The sequence below is a fragment of the Diorhabda carinulata genome, chromosome 1 (genome assembly GCF_026250575.1).
Source record: "Diorhabda carinulata isolate Delta chromosome 1, icDioCari1.1, whole genome shotgun sequence".
NCBI lineage: Eukaryota > Metazoa > Arthropoda > Insecta > Coleoptera > Chrysomelidae > Diorhabda > Diorhabda carinulata.
In genome coordinates, this window is record NC_079460.1 from 18,979,809 (window position 1) to 18,998,547 (window position 18,739).

At 31.2% G+C, this 18,739-nt stretch overlaps 1 protein-coding gene across 1 annotated transcript; it reads left to right on the plus strand.

Annotated features, from left to right (window-relative positions):
* The first annotated feature begins 546 nt into the window (after positions 1-546).
* Positions 547-18,338, plus strand: LOC130897124 (protein eiger). The gene is made up of 6 exons (XM_057805753.1): positions 547-975; positions 9,371-9,747; positions 9,878-10,079; positions 12,670-12,808; positions 17,437-17,585; positions 17,658-18,338. The coding sequence occupies exons 1-6, from the start codon at positions 715-717 to the stop codon at positions 17,913-17,915; spliced, it is 1,386 nt and encodes a 461-aa protein (XP_057661736.1). The 5' UTR covers positions 547-714; the 3' UTR covers positions 17,916-18,338.
* Positions 18,339-18,739: the final 401 nt, after the last annotated feature.

Genomic DNA, 18,739 nt, shown 5'->3' on the forward strand with positions numbered 1-18,739 from the left:
TGTAGAAGAGTTCGAGTTCGAGTTCGTTTAATTTCATATTTTCAAATACTTCCGAAAATAGTTTTCATGTGTTTCTCTTTATATTATAGTTATATCACCCGTAGCTGAGATATGGCCTACGACCGCTCTTATTTGCCCACTCGGTAAATTTGTCCATAATTATGAATCCGTATCTTTTAATTAGAATTAAATTGTTTCAAGTGGAGACATGAACTATTATTTGTCTTGTAGGAAGTACCCACGAGGAAAGTCAGTGAAGAAATGGGTAAGCGATTGAGGACTGCATCAAACAATGAATGGCACAGTACCACATTATATTCAGCGCTCAATAGTTTATAAATGTTATTTTTCTAGAGCTCTTAGCTTAAATTAACTATACAATAAATAAAATATCATTAGTCAGTACTAAATTTAATATAAACTTTTTATTGACAAATTTTCTAGTAAATCAGGTACACTATATATTTCAGGCATCGAGTATCTTGTCATTAGATAAATATTAGTTGAAATTATCGTTATTTATGGTTTCAAATAATGTATTCACCCACAACGTTCCACAGTGTCGTCAGATTATGCAGTCATCATAATATTCCCATTAATCTATTATTAAATAACATCGTGCGTCCTGATAAGCTGGTCAGTGTTTCAAAGTGTATCAGTCAGAGAAGATCACAGTTCCGTTATATGTGAACAGCGCAAAAGATCTCTCTTAAAATGATGAACGATAAAACTAAAGTGTCTTCTGATTATAACTACTTTGGTGATCAAAAGAAAAAGCCTCTCAGCTTTTATAGTACATACGCTGTATCTTTTTTGTATATATTAGTAATCGGTCTATTTGTTTTCAATTTTCTTGCTCTGGCAAAGATAAAACTATTAGAAACCGAAGTGGAAGTTTTGAAACAAACCCTTTCAAATGTGAAACTTTTTGATGACAATCTTATAAAAGAAATTATTGGTTTCGAAGATGAGGAGGTGAGTGGGTTTTATTTTTGTACATTTTTTGTTCGGCCATTAACCTAACATTTAAACCTATTAATAAATAAATCACTTTAGAGATATATTCGTTAGTTTAGACATTTAGAATTTTTTGCAAAAAGATGTTTATATTTCCCAAGCTGATGAAATTTAGATATAAATAATAATTATTATTTATATAGGATATGCACTAAAGTAAAACATTCAATTTTAAATTTTTCAAAATCTATAACCTTAAAAGTGAGGACCTATAGAACACTGTTATACTCAAAAACTAACTATCTATCTATCTATTTATTGAGATTCAATATCTGATTCATTAATTATCAAAAATATCATATCTAATCTATAAATAAAAGGCATATTAGTTGGCTAGATATTTTCTATAGCCCCAACTCTCCAAATTATCAAATATAGGAAACTTTACAAAGTACATAAATTATGATGGCATTTTAAGGTACGCAGAACATTTACAGACACTTTATTCCTATTTTCAAAACCATTTCCACAAAATTAATTGATTTATGAATTAAAAAACTGAAATAGGAAAATGTTTCATTTTTCATTATTCAACCCTGTATCTCGTGAAAGTCTCTATAATCCGATAATTAGAACATGTAAAATTCATTACTAGATCGTTATTTGCTTTAAATATGGTAACAGTTATTTTACTACTATATTTCAAATATAATCTAAAGCTATAGGTTATGGGACCTTATACGTACTTAATCCCTTTGTATATTAATATAGTATCCTTAATTATGATATTGAGTAGCAATATCCTAGTCTCTTGTTACTCATTCTCACATAATCAAAAAGAATTGTAGGCTTATTGTTTGAGAAAATATACTAATTTTGAGTTTAATATTAGCTGCTTTCCGTTTACATTCAAGTGAACTGAGCCACTCGGTTATGTGAGTATCTTATACTCAGATAATGACGTCAATACTCAGTGAATAAAAGGAATGTGTAATTTGAGTTATTATTCTCAATAACCACATAAAATTCACCATTATCATTGGTGATCCAACCCAATCATTTCGCAGCGAAATAAACTCAACAACATAACTCAAATAATATTATTTACATCATTTAGTATTGTGTACTTTCTTGCTTATTTGGATGACAAGATCCGACAATGTGATGTTTTTAACCTCCCTTCCAATTTTGAGTTCACAAAACTTACTAAAGCACATGGTCTCAAGCTTGTGCAGATTGCTGGTAAAAACTCAGTTAGGTCTCACTTATGAGACTGAAAATAATCTGAGTTTTGATGTAAATGGAATCCAGCTATTGTAGACTGCTATCTCAGTACTTAAAAATATGGTTAAGAATTGATCAAAGTTAGTATTCTTGGTATATTAAAACAGACAGTGAATCGGGTGGAATTGAACAGAGAAATTAAAATATATATGGTAATAAGGACAATTACCTCGACAAAAACAAAACAGATTGGTATTATTCAAACACCGCCTCACCATTATTGCCTCAGGAAATGAATAACTCGTTATTAAGAAGAGAATAATCATTTAATATTATTACAAAATAGAAATCACCTGACATATTAACAAATGATAATTAGTTTTCTGAAATTAGAAGAATTTAAAATAATATTCCAAGTTCGGATTTATACAAAGCTTGTGTGTTGTAATGTGGACACTCAGACAGAATATGATTGTCAGCTTCTTGTAACAATGTTGGTAGAGGAGATATGCTGACATTAAATAACTTATGTGAGTCGAGTGTGGCTATTGAATAATAAGTAAAGGAAGGAGCAATAAATAAAAGGATTTGCCCAGGATATTAGTTGCATATGACGAACGGCAATATTCGTTTTACCATATAAGTACTATATAAATATATACACAGCTCGATAGGCCTTATAGGCACAAATCTTGGAATCGCTCTACTCCTTTCCTTCTTTCCTTTATAAATGTCTTGTAAATGCTTAACTTGACGACTCTTGAAATATCTTCTGATTTTAATAGTCCTCGTAGGGCTCCAAACATTCTGTTTCCTCTCGCCAGTCTTTTGTCGATTTCCCTGGTTTCCTTGTTTTGCTCTATCGTTACTTTTAATTGGTTGCAGCTATTCAGATTCCTCCCCATCTCCATATTCTTTTGCTTTCTTTTCAAAGAGTAGGAAATTTTTTTCTAGATTTATTTTCGTTGTACTTATTAGTACCACATCATCTGCGTAGGCAAGGGTTTGTGTTTTATTATAATAAATCATCACCTGGATTCGGATGCCACTATTCCCAGGATAATTTCTAATACAAGGTTAAACAGCATTGTTGATAAAGGGTCTCCTTGCTTCTAACCTCTTTTTGTTTCAAACTTTTCCGATCGGTTTTCTTCGACAGCTACTTCATTCTCGGTGTTATTCAATGTCGTTTTTACCGAATGTGATATTTTCTTAGGTATTCCGAGTGCTACTAGCTCCTGGAACAAAAGTTTTATACTTATTGAATCATACGCCTTCTGGAAATCCACAAAGAGGAGCTTCAGGTTTAATCTTTGGTCATAGCTATTGTTCTGGAATACTTTCAGTATGATCACTAGCTGACTTCCCCTTTTTAAAGACCCCCATATACTCGATCACTTCTTCGGCCAAGTAGGAGTGTTATACAAAAAGTATTATGTAGTAAAGAATAGAAAAAATGACCGTAATTTAGAAAAAACTCTATCTTTATAAAAAAAAAAAGAATATAATAATGTCCCAATGGAGTAATGTCAAAGAGCATTATATTTTTTATCTTCAAATTGTTTGATAACTCTTATTATTACTATTATTTTGTTTTTAATAAATTTCATATTTTTCATACTTATTTTTTTCTATCGCTAAATAATTTTCTAGTTTCCGAATTTATATACTTTTTAAATCATCCTTTTTTGCAAATCCATGATTTTGCTCTTAAATTTCCACATGGACTAATAGGTGTTTCTGTCCTGAATTATATTTCATTGGGAGAGGCATATCTTTTCTTTTTTAACAAACAAACCACTTTATTTTTTTTTCTATCGCTAAATAATTTTCTAGTTTTCGAATTTATTTACTTTTTGGCAAATCAATGATTTTGCTCTTATATGTTCACATGGATTTATAAAAGAACTAAGAGGTGTTTCTGTCTCAAATTATTGCATTAGTATTTTTGTTTCCAGATGACTCAATGACTCTGGCCGTAAATTTATAGTTGGTAAAGAATTTGTGCATATTGCTATGCGTGAATCTGTATGCTGTTGCGAATGTTTGAATGCTTGTAAGATAGCAAATAGTTAACCAGTGTTAACACTACAAAAAGAGAAGATTCTATAAGAGTCGATGTCTTTTTGTGCCGACGTTACAGAACATCCAACTCCAATAATTCAAAATTATCTTCATATGCATACTTCCTGTATGTATAATCAAGAACAGTTGTGTTTAGAATTATTTATTAGAATTGTATTGAATTATTTTTTGAATCGGTACATATTAAGATGGTTGTCTGACCAATCAATTTTATGTTATCTAACAAACAACTCGAAAGAATATTTGTATTTGTAAACTTTTTCATAATGACCTCTACATAATTGCAGAATGTTGAAGTCATTAAAATAGAACGTTATCACAGTATCAGCAAATAATAGATGACACTCCAAACAGTACATATTTTCTTTTGCAAAACGTACATATAAGCATGTCAAATTTGAAATTAATTAAACTACGAAAACCCTAGAAATTCGTTCCATATATTAATTTATTGATTCAAATCAACTTATACAATATCCGCACGAATTGTTTAATTAACTGTAAGAATTGAGCTTGTAAACTTACATTTTGATATTCCTAAATAATTGAATTGCGTATCTTGAAAATGTAATCAATAATCGCTCTCCCACGTGTTCAATAAGGCATACTTCATCTTTATACAAAGATTAATTGAAATAACTAAAAAGTTCTGACAAGTATACGATACAACTTTGTTTTTGTGTTTATATTTTCCAGAGTACAGTTTAAAGATGTTGTTATTTGAACAATAATTGTATCAAAATTATAAATACAAAAAGATGTTTTCATTATTTTATCGCTAAAAAACGCATACCAGAACGGTACCAGAAGTACGTGGCCAACAAAGAAAACATAAAAATTTTGGTTAGGTTAGAAAATATATTTATTTTTCAAAATTATCTCATTTAATCTCCATACAGCCGACATCACCTCTTTATTGTTGGAAAATCCTTGACCTCCGAGCCGATTTTTCAAGTCTGGGAACAGAAAATAATCCGAGGGTACTAAATCTGGAAAATGAGGTGCATGAGGTAGCAATTCAAACTTTAATTCATGAATTTTGGCCGTTGCAATAACGGATGTGTGAGCTTGTGGGTTGTCTTGATGAAACAACACTCTCTTCTCAACCAAATGCTGTCGTTTATAATTGATTTCAAACGATGCAATAAGCTCACATAATACTCGCCGTTGATAGTTTTTCCTTTTTCAAGATGAACATTATTCCACGCGCATCCCCAAAAAAATGACGCGATGACCTTGCATGTAGACTTCTGTCTGCATGCATGCGGTCTTTGCCTTCTTTGAAGCCGGTTCTCCCTTTTCAGTTCAATCTTTTGATTGGTCTTCTGTTTGAAAAGATGGATCCATATTTATCTATGGTTATGAGTCGTCACCTCATTTGGTCGACCACTACGATCTCTGCCTTCGCTGGTCATACGGTCTCATTTATACTTTGGTACCAAATATTTTACTATTGATAACGAAGGAGCAGTCTCACCCAGAGTAGAATCTAGCTCAGCAGCTTTTATATTGGTTGATATAAGACCTTTCAAATAAAAGTATTGTATCACATAACGATAATCAATTCTTTCCATGTGTACAAATTCACTGAAAACGGTCACTATTAATGACTGCCAAACAAGTACTAAACAGCGTGGCATCTTCAAACTCTAAATATTTGCCGTATAGATTGTGTAATTTGTGACACTGTGGTATTTTGCAAGCAACTACCACCATCTCTAGGTCAGGCCAAGTACTTCTGGGACCGTTCTCGTATAAAATAGAATCTCAACAAACCATATATTTATCATACTTATTTATCTATGAATATTCTACATTTTTACTCATTTTTCTTCCCTTGTAATTTCACAATTCTGTTATTCTTCTGGATTGCTACATTTATTTCTCATAATTTCAATATTAATCAATCTTCATATGTCTTGTTCTTAGTATTTTTTAACATTATTTTTCTCCAATTTCAGCATGTTTTGGTATTTGTTCAAAATATTTTCTCGGTGTGCCTTTTTTTATAAAAACATCCGTATCTTTATCTTTTGACTCTATTAGTATACCATATCGTACAGGAATACCACTTCTGATTATAACATAAGACGATTCCGATGAACTATTCAAAATATTTTTGTTCTTTGTTTTGTAATTGCCAATCTTCACTTCTTCTGTACTACACAAATATCATATGTATGAAATAATTTATAAAAGTATTGAAATTTCTCACTCTATTTAAGATCTTATCGATCATTTCGCTTATGCATATGTGAGAGCTCAATAAATTATATTTTGAATGAATGTCAATTATTTGATTAACCATTTCCGTAAGATAAATAGTGGTTATTCTGTGAAAATACAGCCGATGTAGATAATCATTCCCAGAATAATTAGATCGTGATTCATTCACTGAAAGATCTACTGTTAACTACTAATGATCATTAACTTATCTTAATGAAAAGATTGGATAGTTATCTTTGATAAAATATCTCAAAATAGACGCTTCATAGAATGTAACTAAATATGATACAGTTAAATAATTACATTGACACAAATTGTGATATTTTTTATATGTTTGTGTACCTAAATACGAGGGTTGCCTTTTAAGTTTTTACAATCGACTTGTTGGCGTTAATGAGTTGTGGTAACACTGTAAACATTGACATTTGTTACTACAAAGCCAATGGCACTATAGAAATTGACTAAGTTGTTGATAGTGAACTTAAAAAGAAGCAAGATTGTGCAGAAATTTATGATTTTAAAAAAGTCCTCACTCAACATCAGTGCATAGAATCGCTTCGTGCAACTTTTGGTAATGAAGCACCATCAGAAAACACTGTTTACAATTGGTATGCAGAATTTTTACATGGTCATGCGTCCGTTATTGATGAATGTTGAGAAGGTCAGCCAAAATCAATTATCATTCCCACAGACATAGGAGATCGGCATGTGACTTACAGATAGATTTAGGAGTCTCTTAAGATATCACAGACTGAGATACAATTTATTTGTTATGAACATTGACAAAAAACGTCGCGATATTCTTTATCCCAAAACACATCAATCTAATGCCTCATTGCCCGTATTCACCCGATTTATCACCTAATGTTCTTGTTCCCCACTGTCCCCACTATCTATACACCTGTCGTAATCATATTTTTATGATGTGCTAATAACTAATTGCTGGGCTTTTGTTTCTCATCGGTCAATAATAAGGATTATTACCTGAGGTTACGTGGATTTGTTCACAAACAATTTCAATTAGTCTGAACTTGTGGTTTTTGCAGTGAAGACGTCTGAAAATAAAAGCAAATACAAATGTGAGATTGCTTTATAATTAAAGTTTTCGAAGACTTGTGTTTATGGCGCAATTACTTCATACAGAGAGTCAGGGAGTTTTCAAGATAGTTCACGTTCGGGAAGGCCGAGAGCTACCACGTCAAGTGAAAATAATTTTATTGTTGTTACCAGCAAGAGAAATAGACGCTTAACTCACCATAAATCTACGTTGAAGTAAACAAAACCTAATTAAACCCTTATCATCGACTATAGTAAACGACGACTGAGAAGTGCGATGTTGTATGGTCGTGTCGTCGATCGAAAACCTTTGCGAAAGCCCCAAGGCAGCAAAAAATGGATGCAGTGGGCCCTTGCCCATCGAGATTGGGTCGAAGAAGATTTTAAAAAAGTTCTTTGGACCGATGAATCCAAGTTTGAACTATTCGGTTCAAACGGAATAATTGCAGTGCCCAAGAAAATATGATACCAGACTGTGTAGTCTCAACAATCAAACATGATTTGGGTTTGCTTTTCTATCCATGGAACTGGCGATTTGATCAACATTGACGGAATTATGAAAGAGGAACAGTACAAAAAATTTTAAAACAAAATGCCGTTCCTTCCTTGCGATTAATTGGGGATCGACTCATTTTTCAACAGACAATGATCTCAAGCATGAGTCCAAATTATATTTGTGAAAGAAAAAGGCACAAAGGTTGTTCGTAAACATGGTTGAGCCTCTTCAGTGCCTGCATCTCAATCCCTTTAAACTTTTGTGGAAAGAGCTTGATCAGAACGTCCGTAATAATGGTCCATCTTTGAGAGATGGAATGTTGAATGCTTCATACGAAAGTTGGAGCAATATATCACAAGACATTATTAACAAATTAATTGCTCGTATACCAAGACTTGTGAAAAAAGTCATAGGATGTAAACGTCGATTTTTTGATGAAAAATCAGTTAAGCTAACTATAGCCTTTTTTAGTATGGACTGTTAATGTTTTTCTACGCTTTTCAAGTTTATTTATTGTCCAAAAGTGTTTTATTGGATGATTTAACAGTTTAATTGAAACCTTCATGTTTTATTGGAGTTTTATTTAATTTTCCTACTTTAATTCAGGTGGTTTTAAACATTGGGCCTGCAGTATATACTCCAAGTTAATGTGGAAATCATTATTTGTTACGAAATTCTTCTCCAACTTCTTATGGTACATTCATATATACCTTCCAATATCCAGATGCAAAACTAGCAATATTAGGTTAAAGCTTTTCCTAACACTTTCAACAATTTTCCTTATCTAGCCCTCTCACTACACTTGGAGTACCCTTCTCTAAGTCTATGATAGCATATAATCAATTTTGTTGTTCCTTCCTCATCATCTAAAAAATTATGATCGTGATTCATGTCTCCAAAATCATACTTGTCACCTTTGAACCTTCCTACATTTATTTCAATTTTAATATTTTAGTATATTATAATTATTTCAATAGATGGAGTAATTCAACTAGTATTCCATTTATGTTCGAAGCTAATTCAAATACACACATCTCTTGACCGTTCTATCTAATAATCAAGTCCATTAATCACTTTTCCGAGATTTCACGCATTTTATACGTGTTTTAGGGATTCTAGATGTTATTGATGATTAATTGTAACGTCAGAGTCTAAGAGCTTCTTTTTATTTGCCATTCTGCTATTTTTATTAACAATTTGTACTATTTACCGTAACACATTATTAGATAAACGACATATTCTGATGTGTATTTAGATACTAAGTTAAGTACTTTCTTTACATTTAGTACAAATCTGAATCACAAATTTAATATTCCACTATTGTAGGATTTGGAATCTAATGATTCCGACCAATATTCTAAAGTAGTTCTCCCTACCGATTGGACACCAGAATATGATGATTACGAAACATACGATCAAAGTACACAAAATGATTCGAAGCAGTTGGATTACTTTGAAGTACTTCTAGAGAAGTTGAGAAAAATTGATAATAATTCGGATACACCATACAGTTCAACTATAAATTCAACTAACGAAGAGAAGGAGTTAAACAGATCAAAGAGAAACATCGTGGCTGCTACAGATGACGGAGTTATAATCAACAGTGAATCGTATGCAGAGAAAAAATCTAAAAATCTCACTTCGAGGTATCCTACAGGAGGAGGTACAGTAGCACAATATCCTGCTCAACCATCTGCAATAGGGTAAGCAAATGATTAAAAAAAATTTTCTTTCACTATATTACTTAATATTGTAAAAATATATTTTCATTGATCTGTTGATTTTAATACAATTTCAATCTGGAGGGTAAATATAATTGCATTTATGTTATAGCTCTCCCTGGCCTGTGTATACCTATCCCTACGGATCAACACCCTCTTACAAGGTTAACGTTAACAGAAGAAAAACGACGAAAGCTCCCTCTGTACTTTCTAGAAGGTCAAGAGTAAAACATTACGAGGATGGGAGCAAATCTTTCAGAAGAATAGTTAAAGTACCTGCATGGAAATCATTAGGATCGTATCTGGATTCATATGTAAGTTTTCTTTTCAAAAACAAAAATTCTATTATATATATGATAAATTAAAAATATCGAAAAAGTTGTGGTATATAGTTCCGTTGGATGTAGTTTAACTTCAATGGCTATCGTCGGTATGCAATACACTTATTGATCTTTACTGGAGCATGCCCCTTGGGGCTGAGATACTTCTATACCGGACACCGGAAAATTTTAATGTAGAATCGTCGAAAGTAAAAATTCTCACGTCAACTTTTAATAGACCTGGCGATAAACTTCATAAATATTTAATAATGGTGACTTACATATCCAATATTCCTTATTTTAGTATTTTCATCTATTTATTCCATTATAATATCCGACGTCTGAGAAGGGAGGAGGAAATAATTAAAAAAAAAACATACGTTGGTCAATTTTTTTTAAAATAATATTCTTATTTAGAAGATATTCTACTTAATTGCAAATATAAATGGATAGATTTCCATAAATATTGTTTCATAATCTACTATTTATATTTAATCTTACATATTACTAAAACATCTCTTAAAAAACTGAATTAAACTTGTAGTTAGATAAATATCACTTAAGTTTTGAAAAAATACATTGATTGATGTATGAATTTGGCTAAAATGACCTTCCAAAATTTGACATCCTATTATAAAAATATTACGATTGACAGTTCAAGGTATCCTAAATGACTTCAGTAGCTTGAAATGAATTGATTCATCGGGATTAGACGCAAAATTTAGGTACATCAAACCTTATTCAAAGTTTTCTTTGAGACTTTGAGACAAGAATGTGATCATATAAGTTGTTCCATTTGGTTTGTTTCATTACTTTTGGGACATTCTTTATCGCTGAAAATAATTTAAAGCTGTGGGAAAAATTGTTCAAAAATGACAGAAATCAAATTCTATTTACCTCGATAAACCATTGCCATAAAGGTGACTTACTTACTTACGTAATCCTTATTTCTATTCACTCTTACATATCTAAGATTTTTTCCTCATTAAATTTTTGTTTATAACTCTCTATTCTAATATCTTTCTCAGGTCTTCTCTATTTATTATATCGAATGCTTTTCCAAGATCGATGAATCTCTTTTCTCGTATCGCTTTCTCCACTATTTGTCTCAGTATGAATACTAGAAGAAGCTCAGTTTAGATTCCGATTCAATAGAGTCAGACAAGATGCGATGTTCAATGGTGCACGTACTTACTAAAGATTAACTAACTAACTAAAGATTAATCAGTCTATCTGTCAGATCCTGTATGTGTACTTCCGTCACATATGCAGTTGGTATCACTTCCAAATGATTTTTTCCTATCTTCATTAGAAAATGATTTTCCATTCCATATGAGTTTAATTGTACTCACGTACAGGGAGCTAGAGCTAATTTTAGACTAATCTTTAGTCTTAACAATAGTCGTGAGAATTGGAAAACCTCCAGAAATGCTACAGTCTATTGGTGAGAATCATATTTAAGAAAATATTGGTATGCTAAAAATATGACATCATCTACAAAGCTTTCGAAGTAATATCCTACTTGGTCTATGAATATTTATCATAATAAGAGAATTCAAATTTCAGTGGATATAATGTACTTCCTGACTATACATCGACAAACTCCAGTTACTTGTTAGGTCCATTCTACACGAGCGACAAAAGCGCGACCATTTAATCGCTCAAACGCGTGAAAATTTGGCTCCTTCTACACGAGAATTTTTTTTTTGGCCCCGTTAACCAACTATTAATAAAACACCTCAGATTTGATATGATTCAGTCGGGTGTGTTGTGTATCGACTAACATTATTGGGAATGTTAAAAACGTAAAAAAGCCCAACTTGGTGGGTACACATATAATTAGAAATACAGTTTATGAAGAATATGTTTTCACATTTTAATAATTTTAGCTGCAAATGTAAAAAAATGATTTTTCCTTTCCACGTCGAATCCTTACCAATATAGCTTCGGCTACATTTATCTAACATTTTGATTTTGAATCTCGGATTAAATACTTGTTGCCATTCAAATCATAAAGAGCAGGCTGCATCTCCACTACCTACCAGTCAACATACAAGATACAACTACGACAAATACACAACTAAGATACGAACAACTTAAATACTTTAATAATTATTTTTATTCGATTTAAAACGTGTCAAAATTATACCATTTATTCTATATCTATATAGTTTCGTTGACATTCTTTTCTTTCTATTAAGTAGAATAAAAAATTTATCTTGATATTCAGATCTGGTAATAGCACACGTAATTATTTGCAGCTTTTCATTTTATGCGCAATTTTTTTTCTATGAAAATTTTCTAACTGGCCTATAAAATATGTTATTTATTATATAAAAATCTGCAATCGATTGAGTGACATTCATCTATGTATATGGTTATTTTCTACTTGTTATGATGTTGATTTTAGAAGCTCTATTCAATGTTTTAATGAGTTATGGTCGAATATTTGGCGTCCAATATTCAGTATTCCCAAGTTTTAGTACGTTTTATCTCAAAAACTCATTTTTCTAATATCAATGCGTAATTTTTTTTTGGTTTTATGAGTGGATATATCATAAAAAAATTCATTTCTGATTTGAAGGAAGATGCGACTACAACTTCACCTGATTTCACAGTAGTTAACTTTAACAAAAGAAGAAGAATATTGAAACCTTTGCCATCAGCACATTATAATGGCGATACTTCAAACTATGTAAACGGCCAACATAGTAATTATTTTGGTGAGTAAAATTCAAACTTCTTTTATTGTGAATAAAAAGTACTAACTGATTATTGTCTTAAGAATAAAATTACTGATGAAAAAATTGATGTCACTATTATAAAAGCATAGGGTGCTTTTTATGACATGTTTATGACGTTTTGTAACTGATGGATCTCAGTCCGGGGACTACCTGAAGAAATTTTTCGATTACTAAATATTATTCACTAACTAGGACTTCCTTTCCATTATTCCTTTCTTTTTCCATTTTCTTAATAAGCTTAAAACGATTTATTGAAAAAATTATTTGATTTCTTATTTCAAATATTCCTTCTTTTGAGTAATTCTACAAACCTAACATCTTTTCCGCTCTAGATTTTTCTATTTTCCGTTACGTTTATTCCAATGATAGGTGAAAAAAATTATTATTTTAGTTATAAAATACGAATGCATTGGTCAATTCAAAGGTTTTGATATTAGTATAATACATTTTATCAAGAAAAATATTTTTAAATAATAATTTATTTACTTGGTATGTTATTAAAAAGTATAAATGGTACAAAATCTCGGTTAATTGATTGTGTCTGGCAATCACACTATTGAAATATCTTACACAGCAATTTTTCATAAGTAAGATACTGAAAGTTTGTGTTTTTGAGTTTTTGATATCATTTTATTCTGAAAAACAATCACAAGACCTATAATTACCACCATATTCACATATACAGGTTTTAAATAGTTGAAGAAAACGTTAATAAGCTAGAATTCTAGTATTTTATAAATGTATAACAATATTAAAAATTTAACTAAATATTGTTTCTACTTTTCGTCATCTCCGTCTGCTTCCCAGTCCGGGGACTTTTATTTTCCGGGGACTTTAATAAGCTTGAAATAATTTATTGAAAAAATTATTTGATTTCGTATTTCAAACATTCTTTCTGTTGAGTATTTTTACAAACCTAACATCTCCTTCAGCTCTAGCTTTTTCTATTTTCCGTTAAGTTTACTCTGAAAACTATTAGAAGAAATAGTATTATTTTTTCGCATATAGCAATATACTATAATAACATATATAGCTTCTTGAGCTTTCGGTATGAATCGATAAAAGTAATTTTGGTTCGCCATAAATCTTGATTCTTTGATAAACGATTTCATCATATTCTTGTCAGCTTAAATGTTTCTTTTTGGCAAATATCCAATAATTTTTCCATTTTTAGAAAATTAAACTAGTTAATCGATTTATTTTACATACGATTGAGTGCACTGTTAAGTTTAGGTGTAAATTATTGAGTTCAAATTTGAGCTTTTGCCAAGTAACCCCGCTTTGTCTAAAATTGAAATATTGACAAAACTAGTATAAATAATAATTGTATAAAGCCTTTTTACCATCAAGTTTCCAAAAATATCAAAATTAAAGCACTGCTATTTTTAATAATTTGACGAAATGGCGCATCGCTAAATAATAGCTAGCGTCTTTGTCAAATTAGAACTTGGAAGTAAAAATATTCGTATGGTATGTTATGTAAATTGTGAGAAAGTTTAGAAGTACTAGCAGTAGTGTTGAAAATGAAAAAAAGAAAATCCGAAAATTAAGAAGACAATGCAGCCATTAATAGCCACAGTCAGTTACTCGAATCATTCCTTCAAAGCTACGATCATCAAAAATAACTTATATTTTAGTCCACCAGCTGAGGCTCGTTGTCTTAAATAATTCTGTTTGTATAAAAATTATGGAAACAGGAAGTTAGATTAGCAGGAATTATCAGGCACCGCAACTTTTTGAGGAGTTGGAAACAATAAACTAAACCATTTATGTTGTTGTTTCGAATTATTTATGAAATCCTCTCAACACTTGCACTAAATATTTGACCTTTGTACATTGCACACATCGAGTTGGGTGATTTGGTTACATAGAGTTTCCATTGAGAATTAGCTTACTGTTAATGATTAGAAAACAGGGGAAAGGGCTACTGGAACATTTGCATCGCCGTTAAACTTCCTCGGGTCAACGTATTATAGAGGTCACATATCTTAAATAAACGAACTGAGGGCAAAAAGAGACAAAAAGATAAAACTATTGACCAAAATTGTACAAGTACACTTGAAAAGTTAAACGGAGAAGTAGATTTTTAGTGATTTCTCTGATAGAAGTAAACGTAACTCTTAATTGCAAAATAGTCCAGTATTTTTGGGTTTTATCTACGACAAAATTCCTAGTGAATTGAATTTTTGTATACGGTGTTATAATGAAAATGTGAAAATTTGACATTGATATCGTGCCGGCTAAAAAAGTTATGAAGGTCAAAACGTCACGAAAATCAGTTATTTGCGAAAATAACGGTTATTATAAAAATTGTTCATAGTAAATTTATCTACAAAAAAGTCTCTTTTTTTCTGTAAAATCAACCGTCTTTGGAGTAGAGCGGTGAGAATGCGATTATATGCACTCGTTTCCTCACCACCTACGAAGTAGAATGCAAGGCGCGTTATATAATTTTTTTTATTCATCGTCAACATCTTCATATTCTCTATCAGTAATAGTTGCTGACAAAACGTCAAGTGGACTAATTTTTACATCTACATCTCAACGTCCTCAAACTTTTAAACACCTCAATTCAATTTTTTTGCATCCACATTTGCCTCCACAACCATTCGTACAATAACAAGAGATGGTGTTCAGTAGATCATCGGGTGTTGGCGGTAATACAGTTGTTATTGGCTGTAGTATATTATTTTTCAACTCCCAACTTCACTGTACTGAATCAATCTCTCTTTCTAGCTAGGTTTGTATTTGATAAATATTTTTCTTGTTGGAATATTCGTACTTTTTCTCTTTTTTTTTTCTCTCAATCAGTTCACTCGCTTCTTGTTCACAAAACAAACATTTTTTGATATCGAAAGCGCTGATTCTTTTTTTTCGTGGTTCTGCTTGGCTTCGCTTAAAAGCCGCAAAACTTAATTTGTATAATTTTTAAAATAATTACTATGCACATTCAAGAAATTCACAGTATTTAAAAATTTAAAATTACCATCACTTCTAGCAATACTAGCATTTTTTAATATTTGTAAACCACGACAATTTATACATCAGATGTCCAATTATGATTCATTACATATAGACCATGTATCAATTCCTAAGCCTCTATAAAATAAGTACGAGGTCTGGCTATTAAATAACGAGTTTGCGCGCTGTAGCGGTTTGAAACTTCGACTGAGTACTGTAAATTGTTGCGAGAGGCCTATGGGAACAATTCTCTATCTCGTGCGCGTGTTTTTGAGTGAGCGCTTTAGTGAGGGCCGGAACAACAAATCAAAATTCAAGGCAATGTTGATCGTTTTTTTCGACATTAACGGTATCTTGATGACAGACTGTCAACCAGATTTACTATTTGGGAGTTTTGGCAACACTGCGAGAACGAGTTTGTAAAAAACGGCCAGATTTTGCACCTTTGCAACCAGAACAACCCACCTGCCCATAACGCGCTATTTGTGAAGCAGTATTTGGACAGTAAGCGCACTCCAATGCTTGAAGACCCGCCATACTCACCAGATTTGGCACCGTGCGACTTTTTTTTGTTTCCGAAGATAAAATCTGCTTTGAAAGGGACCCGATTAGAGTCGATGCAAGCAGTGAAGCAAAAAACAGCAGCAAGAGTATTCAAATGTAGAATAACTTTTATAATAAAACCCTAACGGTAAACAATCTGGTCGGTTTCTCAGGGCTCTACTCCGAAAACGGTTGATTTTACAAAAAAAAAATGAAACACATTTTTTGTAGATAATTTTGCTAGGAACAATTTTTATGATAACCGTTATTAATCTTCGAGCAATAGATCGCTAGATATTTGCGAAAAACTGATTTTCGTGACCTTTTGACCTTTATAACTTTTTTAGCCGACACGATATCGATGTCGATTTTTCACATCTTCATTACAACACCATAATAAAGATATATACAAAAATTCGTCATAAAGAAAAAAATTCGTTAATTAGAGGTATTAGTGCTTTTTTTAATTTTAAAATTCATTAAAAATGTTCGCAATGTAAAGATTTATTGACCCTCGTGGACAAATCAAAGGCATTACGAAGAATTTGTTAAATCGAGGAAGTAGTTCGATTTGTTAATTATATATGAATGAAGGCGATTAAATTGAAACCACATGTTATTTTACATCCGACGAAATACAAATATATTTATTTATCCATTACAGAAATGCTTATTTTAAAAATGTTGTTTATACGATTTGCGCACATTCTACTCGTAAATATTGTGTAATCATTTTTGGCAAGTGATGAACTAAATCAGACAAAGCAACTTTGAATATATCATTTAACTACGCAGCTTTCAAGCCGAGTCGTTTTGTTGATTTTTATCGATATGCTGAGCCTCGGAGTTTATTGTTATAATCAGAGCTTTGTTTATGCACAAGCACACCTGTTTCAATGTTTAATATACCGTACATTGCACTTTGTTCCATATAAAACAATGATTTAATAATCACATACTAGATTTTTCTGAAAACGATCGTATTTAAACCGAAATTTTGCGGTCGTTGACCCAAAATTATCAGCCTCGTTTCGGGAATAACAACAGATTCTTTCTTAAAAAACAAAGTTGTGAAAAGTATATATTTTTGAAATTTGTTGCAGGAAATGGTCACCTAAGACACCCGCAAAGCAGATTTATTGATTGGAAAGCATCTGACTGGGTGCAGTCCTTAGGCATGGAAGACCACTTTAATTTGAACAATGGATATTTAACTATAAAAAATCCTGGTCTATATTTCATTTACTCTCAAGTTAGTGAATTATTTTTATTACTAAATAACTTTAGAAATAGTTTAAGACATAAATATTACTATAAATTTTAGGTGTATTATCTTGATGAGCATGATACAACAGGGTATAAAGTGATGAAAAATAACCAAGGTATCCTACAATGTACCCTTACTGTTCATTCTGTAGAAAGAAGGTTAAAAGGAAATACATGCTTTACAGCAGGAGTAGAATATTTTGCAGCAAATGATAAACTCTCCATTGAAGATATTACTGAGGGCATGCTATCTAAGTTTGAAGTGGGAAAGTCTTTCTTTGGAGTTATAAAACTTGGAGATGCCAAGATACAATAAAAGATCAAAATAGTGTATAAAGCAATTTATTATTTATTATTATGTGATTCGTATGTTGTTTCTAAGATGCCATGGATTGATTTCCGCTCAGTTGTACATAATTTTTTCATAATAACATAAACAATAATAAGCTTTTATAAAATTATGTAATATATACAGAAAAATTCCATTTCTACAGATAATAGGGTTGATCAAATAACACAATTCATATCAGGATCACATTTGGAAACAATTCGAAGTGTTATACTAACACTGTTTTTTTTTTGTAAATAATAAATAGAGATAAAACTTATATACCAAAATAAGTGTCATATTATACATATAGTTTCATATTTTTTATAAGTATAATATATCGTGTTATTTCTAATAATGTTTTAATGCTGGATATATTTTATAATTTGACAATAATAAAGATTACCAATATATGCAGTTTTATTCCCATATTACAAAATTTTCATTATACTTTATTGACTATTCAGTCTATTTTATTAAGTATAGAGGCTTCCAGCATCGTTTTTTAGGAAATCCCTATTGTAATTTGAAGCCAACGAAGTGATAACAAAAATATACTGGATATGCCATTCGCTTGTTGCGTTTTTCTTGAATATTCCTTTTTTCACGTATTGTAGCATAGTAGACACTTCTGATTTATTTATTCTAACATTCGAGTTTTTGAAGAAATTTGTTAACCTCCCACTTCATTCTAAAAATTCAATAAAACCTCGGAATATATTCGAATTCTTCCTCTACCTATCTACACTTAAATCAAAGTAGATTTTAGTAAATTTGTGGTGATTCAATATCTAAACATAACTCAGACATTT